The sequence below is a fragment of the Microtus ochrogaster genome, chromosome 16 (assembly GCF_000317375.1).
Source record: "Microtus ochrogaster isolate Prairie Vole_2 chromosome 16, MicOch1.0, whole genome shotgun sequence".
Classification (NCBI taxonomy): domain Eukaryota; kingdom Metazoa; phylum Chordata; class Mammalia; order Rodentia; family Cricetidae; genus Microtus; species Microtus ochrogaster.
The window spans coordinates 22,830,951-22,851,101 of record NC_022018.1 but is presented as its reverse complement, the minus strand read 5'-3'; the positions used below and the strand labels follow the sequence as shown (position 1 = coordinate 22,851,101).

The 20,151-nt window shown below is 44.9% G+C and overlaps 1 protein-coding gene across 3 annotated transcripts in view; it reads left to right on the top strand.

Annotated features, from left to right (window-relative positions):
• Positions 1–20,151, top strand: part of Camk1d (calcium/calmodulin dependent protein kinase ID) — a 413,808-nt gene that overhangs the window by 354,559 nt on the left and 39,098 nt on the right. For all 3 annotated transcript variants that reach the window (XM_013349047.2, XM_005354858.3, XM_005354859.3), the window contains exon 6: positions 13,760–13,835. In XM_013349047.2, the coding sequence (XP_013204501.1) occupies positions 13,760–13,835 (76 nt within the window). The remainder of the gene's footprint in view (positions 1–13,759; positions 13,836–20,151) is intronic.

The window sequence follows — 20,151 nt, the reverse complement described above, 5'->3', positions numbered from 1 at the left end:
GAGGGGAAAAGGAAGGAAGGAAAGAGAGGAAGGAAGAAAGGAAGGAGGGAGAGAGGGAGGAAGTAAGGAAGAGAGAGAAGAGCAGAGGAAGGGAAGGAGGGGAGGGGAACACCGTGTAAACCTCCCTAAGGGAGGGAGATTAATGTTACACAGCCTACACCATTCCCAGTGGCTTCTGCTTCAGGCAGCAACTAGGGAATCTTCCCAATGGGCTGAGAAGATCCAGCCTAAAACCCATCAGTCTAGAGACAGCAGAACACCGTGGGGAGTTCCCAGTGGCCTTCGAGGCACTCCGTGGTGTTTCAAGTCCTTTGCATAATTACATTGTCATATCAAAATTGATATGTCACTGCTGTTTTATTTTCCAAGTTACTCAGAGGAGGAAAGCAAAGAGCCAACAGAGGGGATGTTGCATAAGAAGAGGGAAGGGAAAGGAGCAAGAGACTTAGAAGAATGGAATCCTCAACAAAAGGATGTGGCAGACAGAAGCCATAGGAACTGTCACCAGTGCGACTCATGTCCCCGGATTGTGACTAAGCTCTGACTGACTTTTAGAGGCCATAGAGACTCAAGAAAGGGATAGGTGGGCAAGCCAACAGTCACTGGTGGTATGATAGTGAGGATAGGTGGGGCCGTGAAATGTGGGGACTGTGGAAAACGAGCTGTGTGAGATACATACATGTGCAGCCGGAGCAGAAATGCAAGGGTACATGGTGTGTGAATGCAGTTTCTCCTGTGTGCTGCCTACACCACTGGGCAAAGCCACAGGGCAATGAATGGAAGGCATATGTCCTTGGCATCTTTGAAAAATGAAGGACTCCGAGGAGAGGATTCTCTTCTATCCACCATAGGTATCAGTAATAAAATGGCCGCTAGCTTGTGTTGTGAGATTCAGTCTCCCGGTCAGGAAGGCTCTAACCCCCCAGGTCTCAAGTCATCTTGTCCAGGTTGCTTAGGTGCCAGGGTTGTGGCCCAGCTTTTGCCTTCTGGCTTTTGAGCTGAGAACTAACTGCGCTGACAGAATATTCTCACGTTTGCACTTAGCTCTCCTCGCTCCAATTCTGATACTGGAAAGATCTAAGACTTCCTAGGCTGCTTTCTTGGACACCCTGTGTGGACGGCAGTCTCCCGGCTTGCAGGTGACTACCGCCTGCCCAGTTTGTTTTAATTTGTTGCTGTGGCCAGAGCTGCTTGATTTAGGGACAGTGTATGACGTGGCTCCTTCTTAAAAAGCAGGCAATCAAGTCCTTGTGTGACCTTGTTGCCAGCTACAGAGGCTCTGAGAACAATAGCAATACAGTTACTGGTTTGTTTGTATTACCGAGCACCCAGAGTGAGGAAGGGCTCAGGTCTCTGTGGTCTTCAGGCAGTCATCAGCCAAAGTGGATCTTCCCTTGCTCACTCAAGTCTCCATGCCAATCTCCTATGCATCCATCAAAACCCAGCTGAAATGCTACCCTCTTCTGGTTGCGGTCCTGCCTCCTCCTCTCCTTCAATACCCTAGTTCCTTTCTTCCCTCTTCCCAACACTGTGGCTCTAGTCACATTGAATCTGGGTCCCTGTCTATCTGTGTCTCTTTGCTGCACTGTGACTTTTGCTCCAGCAAGGGCTATGTCTAAGTCATCTTTGTACAGACGCATGCTGAATTGCATTCAAAGCAGAGGGCCCATGAATTTTTTTTCTTTTTTCATTAATTCAATCAAGTCACATTTATTGAATTCTCCCCTGTGCACTGTGAACAGTCTTTGGTGTTCACAAACAAATGTGGAAAGGATAGAGATTCTGACTCAAAACATTCAGCGTTGTGAGACACAGAAGCCGGAAGGTAATTTTAGTAATAGCAATGCAGTTATGGTGATACACGCCTGTCATCCCAGCACTTGAGAAGTGGGGGCAGGAGGATTCCAAATTTGAGGCAGCCTAGGCTAAATGACAAGACCTTGTTTTTACAAATTTAAAAATGTTATGCTGGATGTTGTTTGTACATTCCAGAATTAATTATTTAATGCCTGCCTTCTGTTTGAGGGATTCTAACAGAATGAAAAATAAGTTAGGAGAGAAAGAAAACAAAGCAGGCATAAACCCTTTCTCACGTCCTCACATTCGGAGAGAAGGAGACAGATTATAGGCAAAGTAACTGAGTAAATTCATTCCTGTGTTAGCTCAGTAATAAAAGGTGTGTGTGGAAGGAGTGGACGTGCAGGTGGAAACCGGAAGACAATTTCAGGTATGACTCCTCAGGTCCATCCACCTTGTTTTTTGAGACAGTTTCTCTCGTTGGGACCTAGAGCATGTCAACTAGCCTGGACTGAGTGACCAGCGAGCCCAGAGATCCTGCTACTGCCTCCCCAGTTGGGCTGATGAGCTTTTGCTGTCATACCTGACTTTCTGTGGGCAAACTAGAGATAGAGTTCTGATCCTCCTGCATGCGCAGCAAGCATTTCCCTGGCTGAGCCAACTTCCCTGCCTCTACATATCCTTTTATAAAAGGGAGATGTGGCCCATGGAGACAGTGTCACTAGCGGGTGACTATAAACATCACTCCATCTGGTGCTGAGTTCCTAGTGCGTGCAGTTTCGATGGCTTGTTCTATCCAACCCTAGGACAGAGTGGCAAGGTATACCATGCAAGATGCATGTACGGTTATGTATTTCAAATATAGCGCAATGAGTGTATTTCAGGAGCAAACTGTAAAGTCCTGGTAAGGAGAGGGGTCATCAGTAGCTAGCACAACCAAGAAGAAACTGGAAGGACTGAAGGAAGGTGGAGCTCAGGCAAAGAGTTACAGTTGCCACGCAAGCCCTAGACTCTCCTTGCAGCTACGGTAGAATCTATGAGAAAGGACCAGACTCCTTTAGCTTAGAGAACAGGCTGCTACAAATGAACTCTTTCTGGTAGAGATAATGAGAAATGATCGGCCATCTGGTGGCAGTGAGATGCTCAGGGGAACGTGGTGTCTGTCGATCTGATGCAGACCTGGATGTGGAATCCATTTAAGTCAAATGTTCTATTCTCCTTGATGCCACCAACAGGAGGCAAATTCAGAAGTGAGAAGTTTACCAATTAGAATGCCTGATCTGTGGAATTAATTGAATACGCAAATGGGTCCCCTGAGGTCACTGAATATATGACAAAAGGCATCTATCTCAATCATGGAACTGACAAAGAACAGGGGTGACAAATATACCCCTATTTAGTAGAGGAGAGACTGGAGCTTTGAGTGTGTGTGTGTGTGTGTGTGTGTGTGTGTGTGTACACACGCATGTGTGTGTGGGTACGGTTATAGTAAATATATGTGAGTGTACTGTGTGGTATGTGTATCTGTGTGTGTGTATCTGTGTGTATATTTGGTGCTATGCAGGGTGTGTGTATTGTGTGTATAGTAAATACATGTGAGTGTACTGCGTGGTGTGTGTATCTGGGTGTATATTTGGTGGTATGCAGGATGTGTGTGTATGATGTATGTGTGTGAGTACGGTGTATGTATGTCTGTGTTTGTGTGTGTGTATATGCATGTGTGCATGTATGTGGGGATGTTTGTGGGGGTGTACATATGTGAGTGTGGTGTGTGGTATGTGTATGTGTGTCTATATATGCATATGTGTGCATTTCGTTGTTTAGTTTTGGTTTTTCATTCATTGCCAAGTTCACTTTCTTTGCACGTTAACATGGTTGCTCAGATTTAAGGACCACAGTCAGGTCTCCTGGTTTCAGAAACAAAAATACACTTTAAGAGAACTTCAGATACACGGATCAAGTGGCTGTGTGTCTCTCGAGAATGGGATGCCATGTTGCTCACTTCCTGCTAGGGTGCTGCAGTAGAGAGAGGGAGGTGGCTGGCGGTAGGCACGCTGCCTGAGCTGTCGTGGCTCTAAAGTGAAAAGTTTCATTATTGACTCTTGTTGAGCAATGATTTATCACTCTGCAGTATTTCATTCCCAGCACGCCACTATTTCCTGATTGATTGCTTTTGACTTGGAACTGGGAGAGATCATTGGCACCTGGGCACATCATTTTATTTATAATCAGAACTACATGAGCAAAATTTTACTTCATGGCTGATTATTGTGTAGCTCCCACATGAGGGACCATCATCCCAGTATCCTTCCAGAACTTAGCTTCAGCATTGCTGGCCCAGCCATGGCAGGCAGCATTAGTATACTTCTGCCTAAAGCAGTTTAAACACATTTAGTCTTGCTCTTCCTTAAACGAAGCTTGAGAACAGTTGATCAGCTGTCTTAGAATGCCTGCCTGACTACTGGTCATTTTTTCTTTGTTTGTTTGTATATTTGTTTGTTTAACAGGGTTTCTCTGTAGCTTTAGAACCTATCCTTGAGCTAGCTCTGTAGGCCAGGCTGGCCTTGAACTCACAGAGATCTGTTGCCTCTCCTTCCTGTGTGCTGGAATTAAAGGCATGTTCCATCATCATCTGACTCAATCAGTGTTTTATTAAGCCAATATGAGCGACAAATCTTTACAGTGTACGAGAGCATTGTCTCACAGCACTTTTTCCAACAAGTTAGAGGAATGCCCTTAATTCAGGGATCGCTGAAGTTTTAGAACTTGAGATTTAAGCCTGGGGGAGAGATCAGAGACCAGAGATTTGGGTCGGCACAGTGTTAGTGTTAGGATAAACATCCTCAAGATAACCTGGCATGTAGTGGGTATCAGTCATAGCAGGTGACCTGAATGCAAATGTCTGGTTTTTTTATTTTAGTTCATACATGTGTGTGGCATATATTTGTATTTATTTAGGTGTGTGTGTGTGTGTGTGTGTGTGTGTGTGTGTGTGTGTGTGTGTGTGTGTGTGTGAGAAAACCAAGGCCAATGTCAGGTGTCTTCTTCATTTGCACCTTCCCTTTATTTTTGAGTCATGGTCTTTCATTGGACCTGGAACTCATGGGTCCAGGTAAGCTGCTTGCTCCATGATCTGTAGGAACCCATCCATCTCCTCCTCCCTGGCATGGAGAGTCTAGAATAAATACTCATTTTCACTTGGGTGCTAGGGGTTTGAACTCAGGCCCTTATGCGTGTACAGCAAACACTTTACCAACCAAACCATCCCTTCAGCTCCTGAAAATGTGTTCTTCCAGACCTCTGCCATTGGTTGGAGATAAGGGGAGGCTAAGGGTTCTCACTTTACCATGCATAACACAAACATGCTAGACTATGTATCTTTTTTTTTTTTTTTAAATCAAGGAGGTAAGCAGTACTAGGGCTAAAGCCCATGTCCTCTCCATGCTAGGAAAGTGTTCTGCCACTGGGATGTCTCCAAGACATGGTTGTTGTGTTAAGATATATAGGTAGATGATAGCCATGTGCCAAGAAAGTCCTGCCATTGTCTCTGCTCTCACACAGACAGGAAAAAGTGTATTAATTCAATGGGCCTTTTTCATTTCTGTTCTCCTCAGCAGCCTGAGGGGTCTCCATCGCTCTTTCCTCTGAGCACCTCTGTTCGCTGTGGCGGGTTCTCCCCAGCAGAGCGTGACTTCTTGTTTTTCACTTGGTGTTGTGCTTTGGCAGCTGACTGGATGCATTATGCCATTGTTCTCATCCTGTCTCCACATGTCAGCGCTAAAATGAGATTTTATGTAGCTGCTATCATGCCATGCCAAGCTGATGGTAGTCAGAGGATGTAGTAGGGAGCTGCAGGCTGTGTTCCTGCCACCCAGCTCCTGGCCGCGTCAGAGGATGTAGTAGGGAGCTGCAGGCTGTGTTCCTGCCACCCAGCTCCTGGCCGCCTGGCTAGCTTATGACCCAAAATAACAACACACAAACTGTATTCATATAAACACTACTTGGCCCATTTCTATTAATGTGTGTAGCCCACATGATAAAACCAAGCATAGCTTCTTGATAAACTTCAGAAGAGATTAAGTGTAAGGTGCTTTGGTCAGTCAAGGTCTGTGCAAGGCCAAATACTTGCACCAATGTATAAAGCTCATATTGCAATTATCTGTTACCAAATTGCACTAAAATTCCTTAATCTGACACTCGATCTCCTCCAGTCCACTGAATTCCAAGTTGCTTCCACATTCAAATCCCAGTTACTTCTGAATTTTCCACTTCCTTCCTATTCCTCAGCCTCATTCCTTCACCATCCACGTACTGGCTTCAGTAGGTTTGCGTAGTAATCCCAGTTTAAGTCCAAATGGTAATTCCCAGCCAAGGTGATGCATTCATGGGGACTTTTCAAGGCTGTAATCCAAGTCAAGGGGCTACTGGAACATCAGAGTGGGTGGATATTCTAGCCATAGACTTTTTAGTAAAGTACAGCTTTAAGTCATGGGTAAGAAACAGCAAAGGAATCTATAGCAACAAAAGGAGTCCACAGCTGTCCCAAGAACCTTGCATTCTTTGAAATAGAAGGCGATGGAAGACAAACCATGGCCAAGGATGGGCCTGTGTTTTAGGTGGTTGTTGGTCTGGTTTGGCATTTGGATTGTGTGTGTGTGTGTGTGTGTGTGTGTGTGTGTGTGTGTGTGTGTGTGTGTATGTGTGTTTCTTTTGGAACCAGATCTTGTTATGAAGACAAGGATGCCTTCAACTTCATCATTAGCCCATCTCAGCCTCCCAAGTACCAGCAATACAAGCAAGTCCTACAGCTCAGGCTCAGCTGTACGCAGATTCTAACACCCTAAAGAAAGCAGTATATAGTCAGGTCTTCACAGAACATTCCTCCATCATGTATTAGGTTGTTTGTTTTTAATTATTGCTGCTAAAAATTCTCCCCAAACAGACCTAGGAACATCGGGCATCCCTTTCCGTTGTAATGAAATTCTCCCCCAAGGCCAATAAGCTCTTAAAATGTATGTCTGAAATTCTGATACCACAAAAGCTGGGTCGTATTCCCTCCCCTTGATCTCCAGCACTTTTAGTTTTTCATCTCTGAACTTTTCATCTTTCCCACCGTTTAAAAGAAATTGTTACTGGGTGTGTAGCTCAGCTGGTAGAGGGCTTGCCCAGCAGGGACAAAGCCCCAGGTTTGATCCCAGAGTACAACATAGACTAGACCTGTGGTGGTGCATGCCAGTCAACCCAACACTGGGGAGGGAAAGGCAGGAGGATCAGAAATTCAAGGCCATCCTTGGCTTCAGACTGAGTCTGAGGCCACCCTGAGCTATACAAGACTCTGTCTCAAACTGATTTAAATAATCAAAAACATCTTTTTGTAGTTTTTTTTCTTAACTCTTTTGGGGGTCCACCCAAAATAAATACACGGGGACTTATTCTTACTTATAAATGTTCAGCCTTAGTTTGGCTTGTTTCCAGTCAGATTTTCTAACTTAAATTATCCCATTTCTCTTTAACTACATTTTGCCTCTGGGCTTTTTACCTCTTTTTATTCTATCTATCTTTCTTTTCTTCTTACTCTGCGGCTGGCTGGCTGGCCCCTGGCATCCTCTTCTTCTTTTCATGCTCCTCCCTCTTCTCTCAAGCCTGCATTTCTCCTCCTATTTATTCTCTCTGCATGCCAGCCCCGCCTATTTCTATTTCTCTCTCCTGCCTAGCTATTGCCCATTCAGGTCTTTATTACCAATTGAGTGTATTAAACAAGCAAAGTAACACAGCTTCACAGAGTTAAACAGATGCAAAAGAAAAGAACCCAGCACATCTTTGCCTCATTAAACAGATATTTCACAGCCTAAACGAATGTAACACATCTCAAACTAATATTCCACAATGTCTTTTTGCCACCCCTGTCTCGCACAGTGTCACTTACTCTTTGAAAATATTTGACCGTTTCACTCACCTAACAGAGATGTGTTTCTCCTTGTGTCTTCCTGAAGGACAGGACTACCACTTGTGGTCCAACAGTTTAAATTTGGACTCGCATGCTTCCTGGAATTCCTTATCCAGAGAGGTCACATTCAGCCATTTTACTGACCACACATTCTTTTCACTAAAATATCACTCCAGACCTAAGTGGCAGACACCCCAAATAAACAGAACACCAAAGCGTAGACAGATAATGATATCTCCAAAACATAATGACAGAGTAGCCCGCCTATAGTCTACCTGCCTATAGCCCAGGTACTGAAAAAGTAGAGCTGCCTTTTGTTTGTTTGAGGCAGGGTTTCATGTAATTCAAGGCAGTGTTGGTGGATTGGTTACATAGAGTCAAGGATGACCTTGAACTTCCCAAGTGCTGGGATTATAGTCATGGGCACCATGGGTTTTGCTTCGAGTATATGCACTAATTTCAGACTTTCAATCAAACTCCACTTGAGCCAACCAAAAGCACTTCTTCCTCTGTGCCTCATGGCCACATCTATTTTCTCACACTCTTCCTTGAGAAGGCAGCTCCCGTGGCCGATGTCCAGTTACTGCTGTGGCTTTGGTCTGAGCTCAGTGCCCAGGAGAAGAGGAACACTATGTTCCTTGGAGCTGTAGCCAGAGTTACTTCCTCACCCCATAAAGCCAGGAGCCAGTAAAGACCAACGTTCTAGTCACCGCTGATTAAATGGCTACATAAAATGGATGATGCTATTCCTATCCCCTTGCTTCTGGACCATTGACTTTTATTCCGGCATCTAGGGCTGTGTCCTCCTGACTGTGTTCCTGTCCTTCGCCCGCTGAGGTGATCATCTGTGGCGTGCCGAGAGGAAGGGTGGAACAAACATCTACAGAGGGGAACAAATCACCTCCAGCGTGAACTTGGACTTGGTGACAGGGTGATGGTGTCTTGTCTTGGTGTACCCTCCTAGCAGGAACTCCTTTTGGGTACATTCTGGAGTCCTCCGGAAGGGGGAAATTCCTGTTCTTTGTCAGACTGGTTCCCATGTCCCCACCTGCACGGGAGACCTGATCTCTCAGTTTTCACTCAAATCTTTTTTCCTGAAGAAAAAAAAAAACAGCAATTAAATTATTTTAAAAACAAGATGAAAGTCCTCTAAATTTCTTTTGTTTTTTTTATCTTCCCCACATCTCTTGGGCCCCACCCTGACCAGGAACGCTTTCCCTACATCAATATAAAATAACTTGGTTTATAGATGTCATTGCCCACAGAGTGGAATTTTCCGTATGTGGGCTGGTTGTGTCTTACAGTAATAAATCCCTCCGTGTTAAATTCTAGTCCTACTGCTTTCTGAAAAGCCTGGGGGAAATGTGGATGCCCAGAGGATTCCATCTGCGGAGAACTCTGATCGTTTGTGGGATGTTCTGATGCTTCGCTGTGCCTAATGGCCCGCATAAAGATAAGCTTCAGTTTACTGCTCTGAACTAGCAAGTTTCCATGAGGAAGATGAGGAAAGCTGAGCTTGCAGCACCCTAAGTCCCGTGAGGGAGGAAGTTCTGAGCTGTCAGCTAATAAATGCATCTTTCTCCGGATAGATTTAAACCTAGTGATTTTGAAATGTTTGAGAAAGGGCTTTTAAAAGAAGAACGGTCCGGGTGACAGACAGACCCATGTGTAGAGAATCGGAGCCAGTTCTCTGCCAGAAATCAATTGATGATGGAGCGATTGATCTTGCTTTTACTCAATATACATATTTCCTAATGAACAATTAATAGCATTTTAAAACCCATTTTTTTCCTTACTTTTCCTCCTCTACTCCCTCCCTTTCTTTTCTCTCTCTTCCGTTTTCTCCTTCTCCCTCCCCTCCCTTTCCTTTAATTCCCCTCTACCCTCTACCGTTGTGTTACCCACTAAGCGTCCTTGAAGTGATCGATCTCTTTAGAACCCACTTATGTGGAATCTGAGAGCATCGTCCCAAAAGAACAATGGCCTGCGTGATGAACAGGTTGGGCCTCAGTTGAACTAGACTGTGCTCGGCCTGGAACACACAAGGCCTCCTCTATATCCCTGTTCCCAGCAGCATGAGTCTGGATGTCACAGTGTGGTTCTCAAAGCGGGGAGGGTTGGGGGGATAGTATAAGGCATGGTGAACTATGGGACTGGTATGGGAGGATTTTGGTGAGAGGCTTGAAGGACCCAACTGTGTGTCACCCAGATAGAGTTCTGCCCACAGCCCCAGCCTGCTCTCTCTGTGTCTAAAAAGGATGACTTTGACCAAGTCTAGTGGATAGTCAGAGGATTGGACCTACAGTGTATACGTTTTCCAAACTTTCATGTGGGTGGGTCTCTATACAGCTGTCTCCTCTGGGCTATCTGTCTATCAATGCTGTGCCAGGAGGACAGGCCCTTACCCATTCTGCCTAGTGCCACAAGCCCTAGTCCCTTGCCCCCAGGTCCACTTATATGAATTAGATTGAAGGCCTCCCTCTTTTAAGAGTGTTGGGGTTATTGGGACATCATTGCCTGAATTTCCCACCACATGTAAACTCTGCTGCATGCTATTAGAAGAAAATAGCTTGTACCTATGGGAGAGTCCCCTGGCATCTCCAGACACGTGGAACCCTGGCAGCCTGGCTCACAGGGTGCTGTTTCCTCACTCCCCAGACTCTGTCCTGCACCACATTGGCCTAGAAACTCATTCATCACCTTCAGGGTTGTCAACTGGAAGCTGTGAATTTTTTTTGTTTTTTTTTTAAAGAATTACAGGAGAGTTTTGCCAAGTGGCATGAGACCGATAGGGCAATAATAAGGCATTTGGCTGGTTCTCACCGTGAAAGCTGGTCTCGGAAAAGACCAGAATGTGCAGTCAACTCCCCAAGTGTCTGCCTCATGAGCATCAGGACCTGAGTTTAATCCCCAGAACCTATGGTTTGTTATAACTGAATATGATGAGATTGTAAGACCAGCACTGGAGAAACTGGAATCCCTGGTGGTTCCTTGGGGTTCACTGGCCTGCTCACCTAGCCTGCTTGCTAAGTTCCGGGCCATGGGAAGCCTTGTCTCCAAAAAAAAAAAAAATATGGTTCTTGAGGAAGGTGAGCCAAGGCTGTCCTCTGGCTTCAGAATGTGTCCTTATGCACACACAAAACCTCAACATTTCAAGTCATGCAATCAGCTGCTTGCTTTGGATTCCATACATGCCTTCCTTTCCCAGTTGCCCAGAACGTTAGTGGCTTTTCCTACCCAAAGGGAAACATGTGCCTAGTACCAGCTCACTCTTGTTTCTGAGAATGAGAGTTATTCCGTCTATTAACAGCCTTGGCTCACATTCCTCAAGGTTCTCCCTCCCACAGTTAATAGACGGAAGGGAAGAAAAGGGGACAGAGACAAAATGAGTTCATCCTTGGAGAGGTATGACTGCAGGACAGTGGTTTCTGTTCGCTTTGAACATCTTACCTCAGGGCATGGACAGTCTTTGCTTGTCTACTATGTAAGCAGCAGTCACGATACTGACAGCTTCCTTCCCTGTGTCTTCACCGTCTGTGTCTGTCGCCATGTGACAGTGAGACCGTGCCATCAGCCTGGCACTAATTCCCTGTGTCTCTGTGCCGTTTGACACCTGGGTTGGCAGGTTGGTAGGACCAGGCTGGATGGCTGGCCATCTTGCTAATGAGCCCTGGGATCCTTGAAGTGGTCCAGGGCCTCTGCCAGCAGCTTGTCTCTGCCCCTAACATCCGGGTCACCCTGTGTGTAGCGAGAATGGTCGTCAGGTGTCCTGAGTGCCTCCTCTGCCAGTGACAAACTCTTCATCAGACACAGTCACTGAGCGCCATCTGTGCCAATGTATCCACTCAGACCAGAGTGTCAGTCTCCTAAATCAAAGGGACATTTACTGTGGCTAAGAGGCTCCCTTTGTCACTTCCCATAACAGAGCGCTCTGAGAGGCATCCTCTTAGCAGTGAGTCTGAAAGGACCCACTTATGCACCTGGCTTCCAACTCTCCAAAGGCTGTTTCTCAAGATAGTTTACCAGTCTGTAAACCTTTTTGCTACTGCATTGATGGCAAACATAGCAAAGACAAGACAGCCATGCAAATGCATTTCTTCTCTTCTGTTAAAAAAAAAATCTGATAAAAGATTTGATGGAATTCAGGACTGAAACGTAAAATGAGATTTGGGCCAATCCGTAAGCTGTATTTCTCTCTTATGAGCAGATACTCAACAAAAGATTATACAACTTCCTATTCTTTTTAATGTATGGGTATATATGTGTGTTATGTGCACATTTCGTATGTGTGTAGATGCAGATGCATGTGGGGGGGTGCATGCATACGCACATTGTGTATCTCTGTGTGGAGGCCAGAGAACAGCCTTGTCTGTCATTACCCAGCCACTGTCCACCCTGAGTTATCTGAAGCAGTGTCTCTCACTGGCCTAGAACTCACTAAGTAGGCTAGGCTGGCAGCCAACACACCCCAGATATTCTTCCTCTACCTCCCAAGCCCTGGGATCACAGTGTGCCTCTATACTTTTTGTGTGGGTGCTGGGCATCGTACTCTGGAAGACAAGCTCTTTGCCAACCGAGCTATCTTTCCAGCCTGCACCTTCCTATTCTTGCTCAAGGAGATATTAATCTCCAAGAGATTGAAAGGGCAGAGTCCCATGGCGGATTTTCGGGACTTTTTGTACAGACTGGAGAAGTTCTCACTTTAATCAAACAGCATGGTCTAACAGAAAGTTCCAGAATGAGGGTCAAACTGGCCTGATCTTCCATGTCTGCTCAGCTTCCTGCCCTTGTGCTCCAAGCTCAGGTGCAGCTCTCGTTGAGAAGATGAGAACAGGATGCATTGCAGCTGCTGGCCCGAGCCCCAGCTGACAGCAGCATAGGCTAGGTCCCTTCGAGCAGCAGTGGGTAAGGAGACCACTTTCTGGCTGGATTGCTTTGACCAGTTGGCTCAACCCCTCACTGCCCTTGTATCTTGCCCTACAATTTGGGGATAATGAATGTCATGATAATAGTGTTTCCCCAAGGATGTTGGGGTAGGTAGGTCATTTGAATCCCAGAGAACACATAATTCTAGGCGGAGCAAGGACTTTTTATCAATGATTCTCTTTTCACTTTTTCTACCTTTGTCATTGTTCTGGAACTTATGTGCTAACGATACCTCAAGCATGGTTGTGTTGAAGGTGACAAGGAGATTTCCCTTGTCAGTGAGGTTGATCATCTCAGCTGTCTTTACCCGCATTGAGTGCCAGCTGCACCAGACGCTGTGGGTCACAGACACCAGGTGGATACCTGTCCCTGAGCTGTGGCCACAAGGCCAGGAGCATGGGTGTCAGGGCTGGTACAAGATGAGCCCCAACCCCTGGAAGCAACGACTCTTGATGAACTAGTGGCTCAGGGATGAAGTGAGATTAAGTGGCAGTCCCTGCTCTGCAGAGGAGCAGTGGGGTGCTGGCAGATGAATCACCCCAACGTTGGGGAAAACAAGAGCAGCTCCGAGCCACCCCTGCTCTCTCGGCTGTGCTGTATGCTCCACCAAGGCACAGGAAGGGCCTTGTCCCCATGGCACCTCACGGAACCCCACAGGAGCCAAAGATGCTGTCCTTAGTCAGCTCACACTCCACACCCCAATCCAATATTACCTTCTCACAACAGTGTTGACTCTGGTTCTCAGAAGAGATTATTTACTGATCAGTTGGACAAGTATTTCTATGCACACATACCTCTTTGTATTTTAGTTAGAAGAAAATGACAAATGAGTCGTTTATTATTATCTATTTAAATATCTTTGGAAGTTAGGGTCAACCTTGAACTTGGGACTTTGTGCACGCTGAGCATATGACCTACCACTGATAGTCCAGGTTTCTTAGCCCCCTGCTCAGTTTTTAGACTCACGGGTAGCTCAAAATCTGAATAGTCAACAAGAAAAAAAATCAGCAAATGAGAAGTCTAAGTAAATGTCTCTGGTCTCAAGCATTCAAATCATCAGTTTTGTGAATTCTCTTTATCTGTCCACAGCTCCTGAAGTTCTTGCCCAGAAACCATACAGCAAAGCTGTTGACTGCTGGTCCATTGGGGTGATCGCTTATATCTTGTAAGTATTGCTTGCAGCCATGGCTCCCCTCTCCTCTTATTTGACCATGGCAAAATATGTATAACACAGATTTCTATCATTCCGGAGTATTCAGTTCATCTCAGCAGTACCGCCACTGTGTATTTCCAGAATGTTTTCATCATTCCAGATTGAGACTCTGCCCTAACAAACAGCTGCTCCCTATGCCCCCACTCAGCCCCTGGTAACATCCGCCCTACTCTCTGTCTTTGTGAACCTGACTGCTCTTGGGGCCCTGTAGAAGTGGGATCATGTGGTGTTGCTCCTCTTTCAATCAGTTTATTTCATTTATGATGTCCTCCAAGTTCATCCCATGTTGAAGCACACATCAGAATGTGCTTCCTTTCAGGACTGATACCCAACAGTCTGTACCACCCCTCTGTGGACAACTGAGAGTCTCCTCCACTCTTAGGCTTGTGTGCAGCATGCTGCTATGACCATGAAAATAAAGCTTCCAATTTGGGGGAATGTATGAGTCTATAAATGGAATTGATATTTATATCATATGATAATTCTTTGTCTAAATTTTGAGAAGCCACTAGCAGTAAATGCAGCAACAGACCACTTTAGAGATACATTCCCAGCAGCCATGTTCAACACCAATGCTTACCCCTTTTTAAAAACCAAAAGAGCATATCCAGGCTTGGTGGTGCCACCTTTAATCTCAACACTTGAAAGGCAGAGGCAGGCGGAGCTCTGTGAGTCTGAAGCCAGTGTAATCTTCACAGTGAGTTTCAAGACACTCGTGACTATCTATATAGAGAGACCCTGTCTCAACAGCAGCAACAACAACAATTAGTTAATTAATTAACTAAAAAATAAAATATACACATCCCTAGTAGGTGGAGTCTATTTTCATTTCCATCTCCCTATTAACTTATAACAGAGAATCTTCTCATGTGCCATCGTGGCTTTGGAGCAGGTGGATGAAAAAATACTGCCAAAATACTAACACAACTCCAAAAGAAATCACAATTAGGAAAAAAAAAATGAATGGAAATCAAAACACATGGTTTGAGTGCCTCATTTCCTGTTAGAGGTCTTATCTCCTTGATCCAGGAAATGTCTTCTAGCCCACGCCCTCCTTGAAGGCATTTCAGGATCACCTGTTCTGTTCCTTATCATTAGGTTTTGTTTTGCTTATGTCTACTCTAAAGTCGTTTTTAATTGCACTTGTATTTGCAAATATTTATTATGTGATAGGCTTTTATAGCAGGTTTAGCTGGACTAGTTTCTATAATTGCTAGGAAATGAAGTTCCTCTCCTGATCATCCCCCAAAGAAGGAGTGTTCTCTACTCAACAGGCCTCCTCCCCTGAGGATTAGAAGACACTGTGATGGGAGAAGCTTCCTGCAGTCTGGCATCCTTTTGCCTAGCGTCCTGCAAACACCCCTCCCCCTGTGCTCACTTTGCCTCGTTACCTAGGAAGCAAATGATCTTTCCACAACAACATTCAACTGGGCAGCTTTGTGCAATCCAGTGTGGATTTGGGTGATAGCTCCCGTGGGTCTAGACCATTGATTGCTACGGGGGAGTCTGGCCCACTGCAATACACCCCGTAGGGTTCTCATGTATGGAAATAAGTGAGTGCTAAGTCAAAGATATTACACTTACATGTGTCTTCATTTTCTAAGCATGTCAAACATTGTCATAATTTAACTGGAAAATGTTCCCTACAGACCCCTAGGCTGCCAGTGGATGGTGCTGTTTTAGGAACTCCTGGAGGCTCTAGGAGGTAGGACTTAGCTGGGGGATATAGTTCACTGGAGGGGCATGTCCTTGATTCTGTCTCCCTCTCTCTCTACCCATGGGGCAAAAATAACCCAGTCCTCCCTTTAAGTTTGTCTTCCAGGTACATTGGCCACAGATATAAAAACTTCTGCAACAGTTCCTTGCTTTAGGGGAGGAATGGGGAATAGACCCTTTTGAGAATCTAATAACAGTTGTGAAATCAGTTCCCTAATAAAATCACACACATACAATTAGTTATGGCCCTGGGTAAACAGAGTTAGTTATAAGGACCCTGTGTCCTTTTTCAGCCTAGCTACAATCCTTTTGAGAGGTCCTGACTCTCCCAGCTCAACTGGGAAGCTATAAAAAGTAAAGGAAAGACTAGACCTTTCTTGCTAACAGTTGAAGCGGATCTCGGTGGCCTGGAAGGGTCTTTCCTGGGACTGTACTCACCATGGGAGTATGGGTATCATATTTTCTTTGATATCTTGACATAGAAAAGGGTATCAACAATTGTTGAGGATGACTATTAATTAATGTTTCTTAGAATTATCGGGTAAGTAGCTGGAGAAAGAGATGGCGCAGCAGTCAAGAGCACCTGCTGCTCTTGCAAAGGACTGAAATTTTGTTTTCAACACACTATGATTGGCAGCTCACAACAGCTTCTAATTCAAGCTCCAGTGGATCTGATGCCCTTTTGACCTGTGTGGCATCCCCCCAACACACACACACAGACCCATGACCAGCATACACACACACACACACACACACACACACACACACACACACACACTAAAAGTACAATCAATCTTTAGAGTTTCTGAGTAAGCAACTAAATTAAATAAGAATGCCTTAGTGTTCCAGCCACTTTAACAAGACACAGCAGAGTAAACAAGGACCAGTAACAATGCCTGTAATTCTGTAGACCGCAAAGGCCAGGAAAATTCCTGGTGAGCCTCTGCTTCTTGCTTATAGTAGGCTCCATTTCTTGCTGTGTCCTCCCACAGCAACGAGAGCACACAGAAGCAAGTTCTCTGGTATCCTTTCTAAACCAGCCATTGGCAAAGAAAATGGGATCATCTTGCTTGGCAAGCTAATCAAGTGGCCCGATGGAAGGAGGAAAATCCCAAAGAAAAGTCACAGTGCTGCTAGAGAAAACTACAAGGAGTAGGCAATAAATAGGCATTTAGCTGCATCTGCCCTGAGCCACAGCTAAAAACATACTAGGATATATTAACATAATTAGCAATGCCATGTGGAGCTTCGAAGAGTCCTGAGGTGCAGATATGACACGTGTATCTTGGTGTGTCTGAACAGTGGTGTATCTAGGCACTTAGAGTTATGGTACACAATGTAGTATTTCAAGTTGGTCTTAAAGGAGGATGTACTGTATTTCTTGACTTCTACTTTAATAAGAACTTGAGATACTCATATTGATGGTTTTCCCTTGGTACCACTAGCTTTCCCCAGAAAGTACACTCAGGTTGATTTCGTGACTGTATCAGATTTGAAGACAGTGGGCAAGGACTCCTTTTTTCTTGATAATGGCCAGAGCTCAGCCAAGACAAGCAGAGAATGAATGGACTTAGGTTGTTTAAGTTACATACTATAAGGTGTTCCAATGCCAGCTGAATGTTGGTAGCATACACCTGTGGTTTCAGAGTTTAGGGGGCAGAGGCAGGAGAAATAGGAGTTCAAGGCCACCCTGGGCTACTTAGAAAGTTCCAAGGCAGTCTCTACTATATGAAAAGACAGTGTCTTAAAAACTTTCTAGGTATAATTTCCATGTACCATGGCTGTGTATAGAAAACCGCTGCCTTTGAATTTATCATTATAAATATTTTAACCAACTTATGAGTCTAACTTGCCTGGCTGTGGGCTTCACTAGCACTCTGGAAGAGTCACCTAGTCTAGCATGTTTATATCTCTAGCACCCAGGTCAGCTCCTAGACAAAGAAAGCACTATAGAAATGCTCTGCATTGGCACTGGAATAACACCATGGAGGCTGTTGGTCTCCTCTGTTTGGCCAGCTGTTGGAGTCCATGGAATGAAGCAATCATCAAAGGCAGGGTATTTGGGAGTTGGAAGGATATACCACTCAAGGTCTGTGGAGAAGACTGGCGAAGAAGGACATATAGTAACAGAGAAGGGATGCAAACCAAGACTATGTGTGTTGTGGTACTTAAAGGGCTGTGAAGGTCCTATGGCCTAGGTTGATAGGGATGGCAAAAAAATTAGCACTAGGTTAAACCAGCATTAAAAGTGGAACTCAAGGCTTTGGATATGACTCAGTAATGTGCTTGCTAACCAAGCTAAGGGTCTGATCTTGGATCTCCAGCACTCCTATAAAAGCTGAGCATGGTGAGGGCATGCTCATAATCCAGGTCCTGGGGATTGGTACGGACAAGTAGATTGCTGAAGCTCAAGTGGATTCTTAGAGCTCACTGCCTAGCCAGACTGACAAATAGATGAGCTCTGGCTTTAGTGAGAGACCCATGCTCAAAAGGGAAGGTGGACAGCCATTGAAGAAGATAACTGAGGTCTACCTCTGGCCTCCGCATGGATGTACACATGCCAACATCAACATGTACGCATGTATATAACACACAAACAAAACTTGTGACTTTCAATCTCAGACTTTTGAAACTTCAACTTTTTTTGTTGACCCACCACATATAGCCTTCCATCCATCCTCTGTCTGTAGACCGTACACAGCTATGGAGCAGCTGAGACCAGCTTTCCCCCAGGAGAGCGAACCAAGACCCTAATTCTTCTCCATTAGAGTGGAAGAGAAGCTAGCCTCTCCCAGTTTTTGGAACTCTGCCCTATTATTTTCAATTGATCAGCCTGTCACCCTGAGATATTAGGCTACAACAAAAATGGCTGAGACAGACCACATCACCACGTTGTCTTCTCTCTGCACACCATGCAAACATCACTCATTTCACCAGTGCGGGTGCTTGTTAAATTGCCTCTCTCTGTGTCTCCTTGCTCATTTCTCTGTTATCCATCATGTGGAAGGAGAAATCGCTTTTCTGTCAAGGCTGCTCATTGCTGTTAAGCACACTTGAGAGGTCCTGATCCTGCCAGGGATCTTGCTCTAGTGCTGAAGATTTACCAGAAGCAGCTTTGTCTGCAGAGCTGCAGCTGCTGAGAAAGATAAGATAGGGTATGCTGGTGTCCAGTGTGGTGGCCCTCACCTGGCAAAGATAGTCCAAATGCCAAGGAAATAGACTTCCCTTCTCAAGACAGGAGTAAGCATCTCATGGACTAAACTCTCACTTCAAGAAGATGAATGGTTGTTTCTCTAAATGAGGCTCAGACTTGCATCGTGCTGCAGAGAACACACTGGCTTCCTGCTGAGATGAAAACTGGTATCCTAAGGACATTCACACTCCCGAACGGAAGAAATCATGTAGGTCAGAAGCAATGAAAGCAAGCTAGATAGGCTCAGCTAGGTTGGGCCATGACCTCTACCTGTCTGTCTGCTTAGAAGAAATCATAGGCAAAAATACAGCAATGGCTTTTCTTCTTCTCTGACCTCCCATACTTTTCAGATATTACAAGTAGGCCACATAAATATTGATGTGACTATGTGTGCATACAACTTAATTATCTCTTAAGAAAGGAGTGAACAATGCTTCATTTGTATACAGGTAGGTTCATTTCCTCACACAAAGACTGACTCTCACCAAGGTAGTCCCAGCGGTTGACAGTTGGCTCTTTATGGAATGTGTATTTTCAGGGAAGGAACAAGAGACCAAGCATCCAAGGCAGAGACTGCAGTGCAATCACTGGGCCCTAGCTCAGGCTACAGTATTGTAATAGTGACTCACATTCTTGGTACCAGGAAGGTTAATAAACATAAGAATAATTGCTGCTGCGACCAGCAGGCAGTGACCATCTTGTAATACCCTGAAATTTGCATGGTAGAGTCCTTCACATCTGCCAGGTCACCCTCAACCCCCTATTGAATGTGCCTATAGAAATGTAGAAAACTACAGGATTATCTCATTAGATTCTGAAAAAGCCTTTGGCAAAATACAACATCCCTTCATGATAAAGGTCTTGGAGAGAGCAGGGATACAAAGAACATACCTAAACATAATAAAGGCAATATACAGCAAGCCAACAGCCAACATCAAACTAAATGGAGAGAAACACCCAGCGATCCCAACTGAAATCAGGAAAAAGGCAAGGTTGTCCACTCTCTCCATATCTATTCAATACAGTACTTGAGATCCTAGCTAGAGCAATAAGACTCCAAAAGGAGATCATGGGGATACAAATCAGAAAAGAAGAAGTCAACCTCTCACTATTTGCTGATAATATGATAGTTTACATAAGTGACCCCAAAAATTCTACCAAGGAACTTCTATAACTCATAAACACCTTCAATAATGTAGCAGGATACAAGATTAACTAAAAAAAAATCAGAATCCCTCCCGTACACAGATGATAAGTGGGCTGAGAAAGAAATCAGAGAAACATCACCCTTCACAATAGCCACAAATAGCATAAAATATCTTGGAGTAACTCTGACCAAACAAGTGGAAGACCTATATG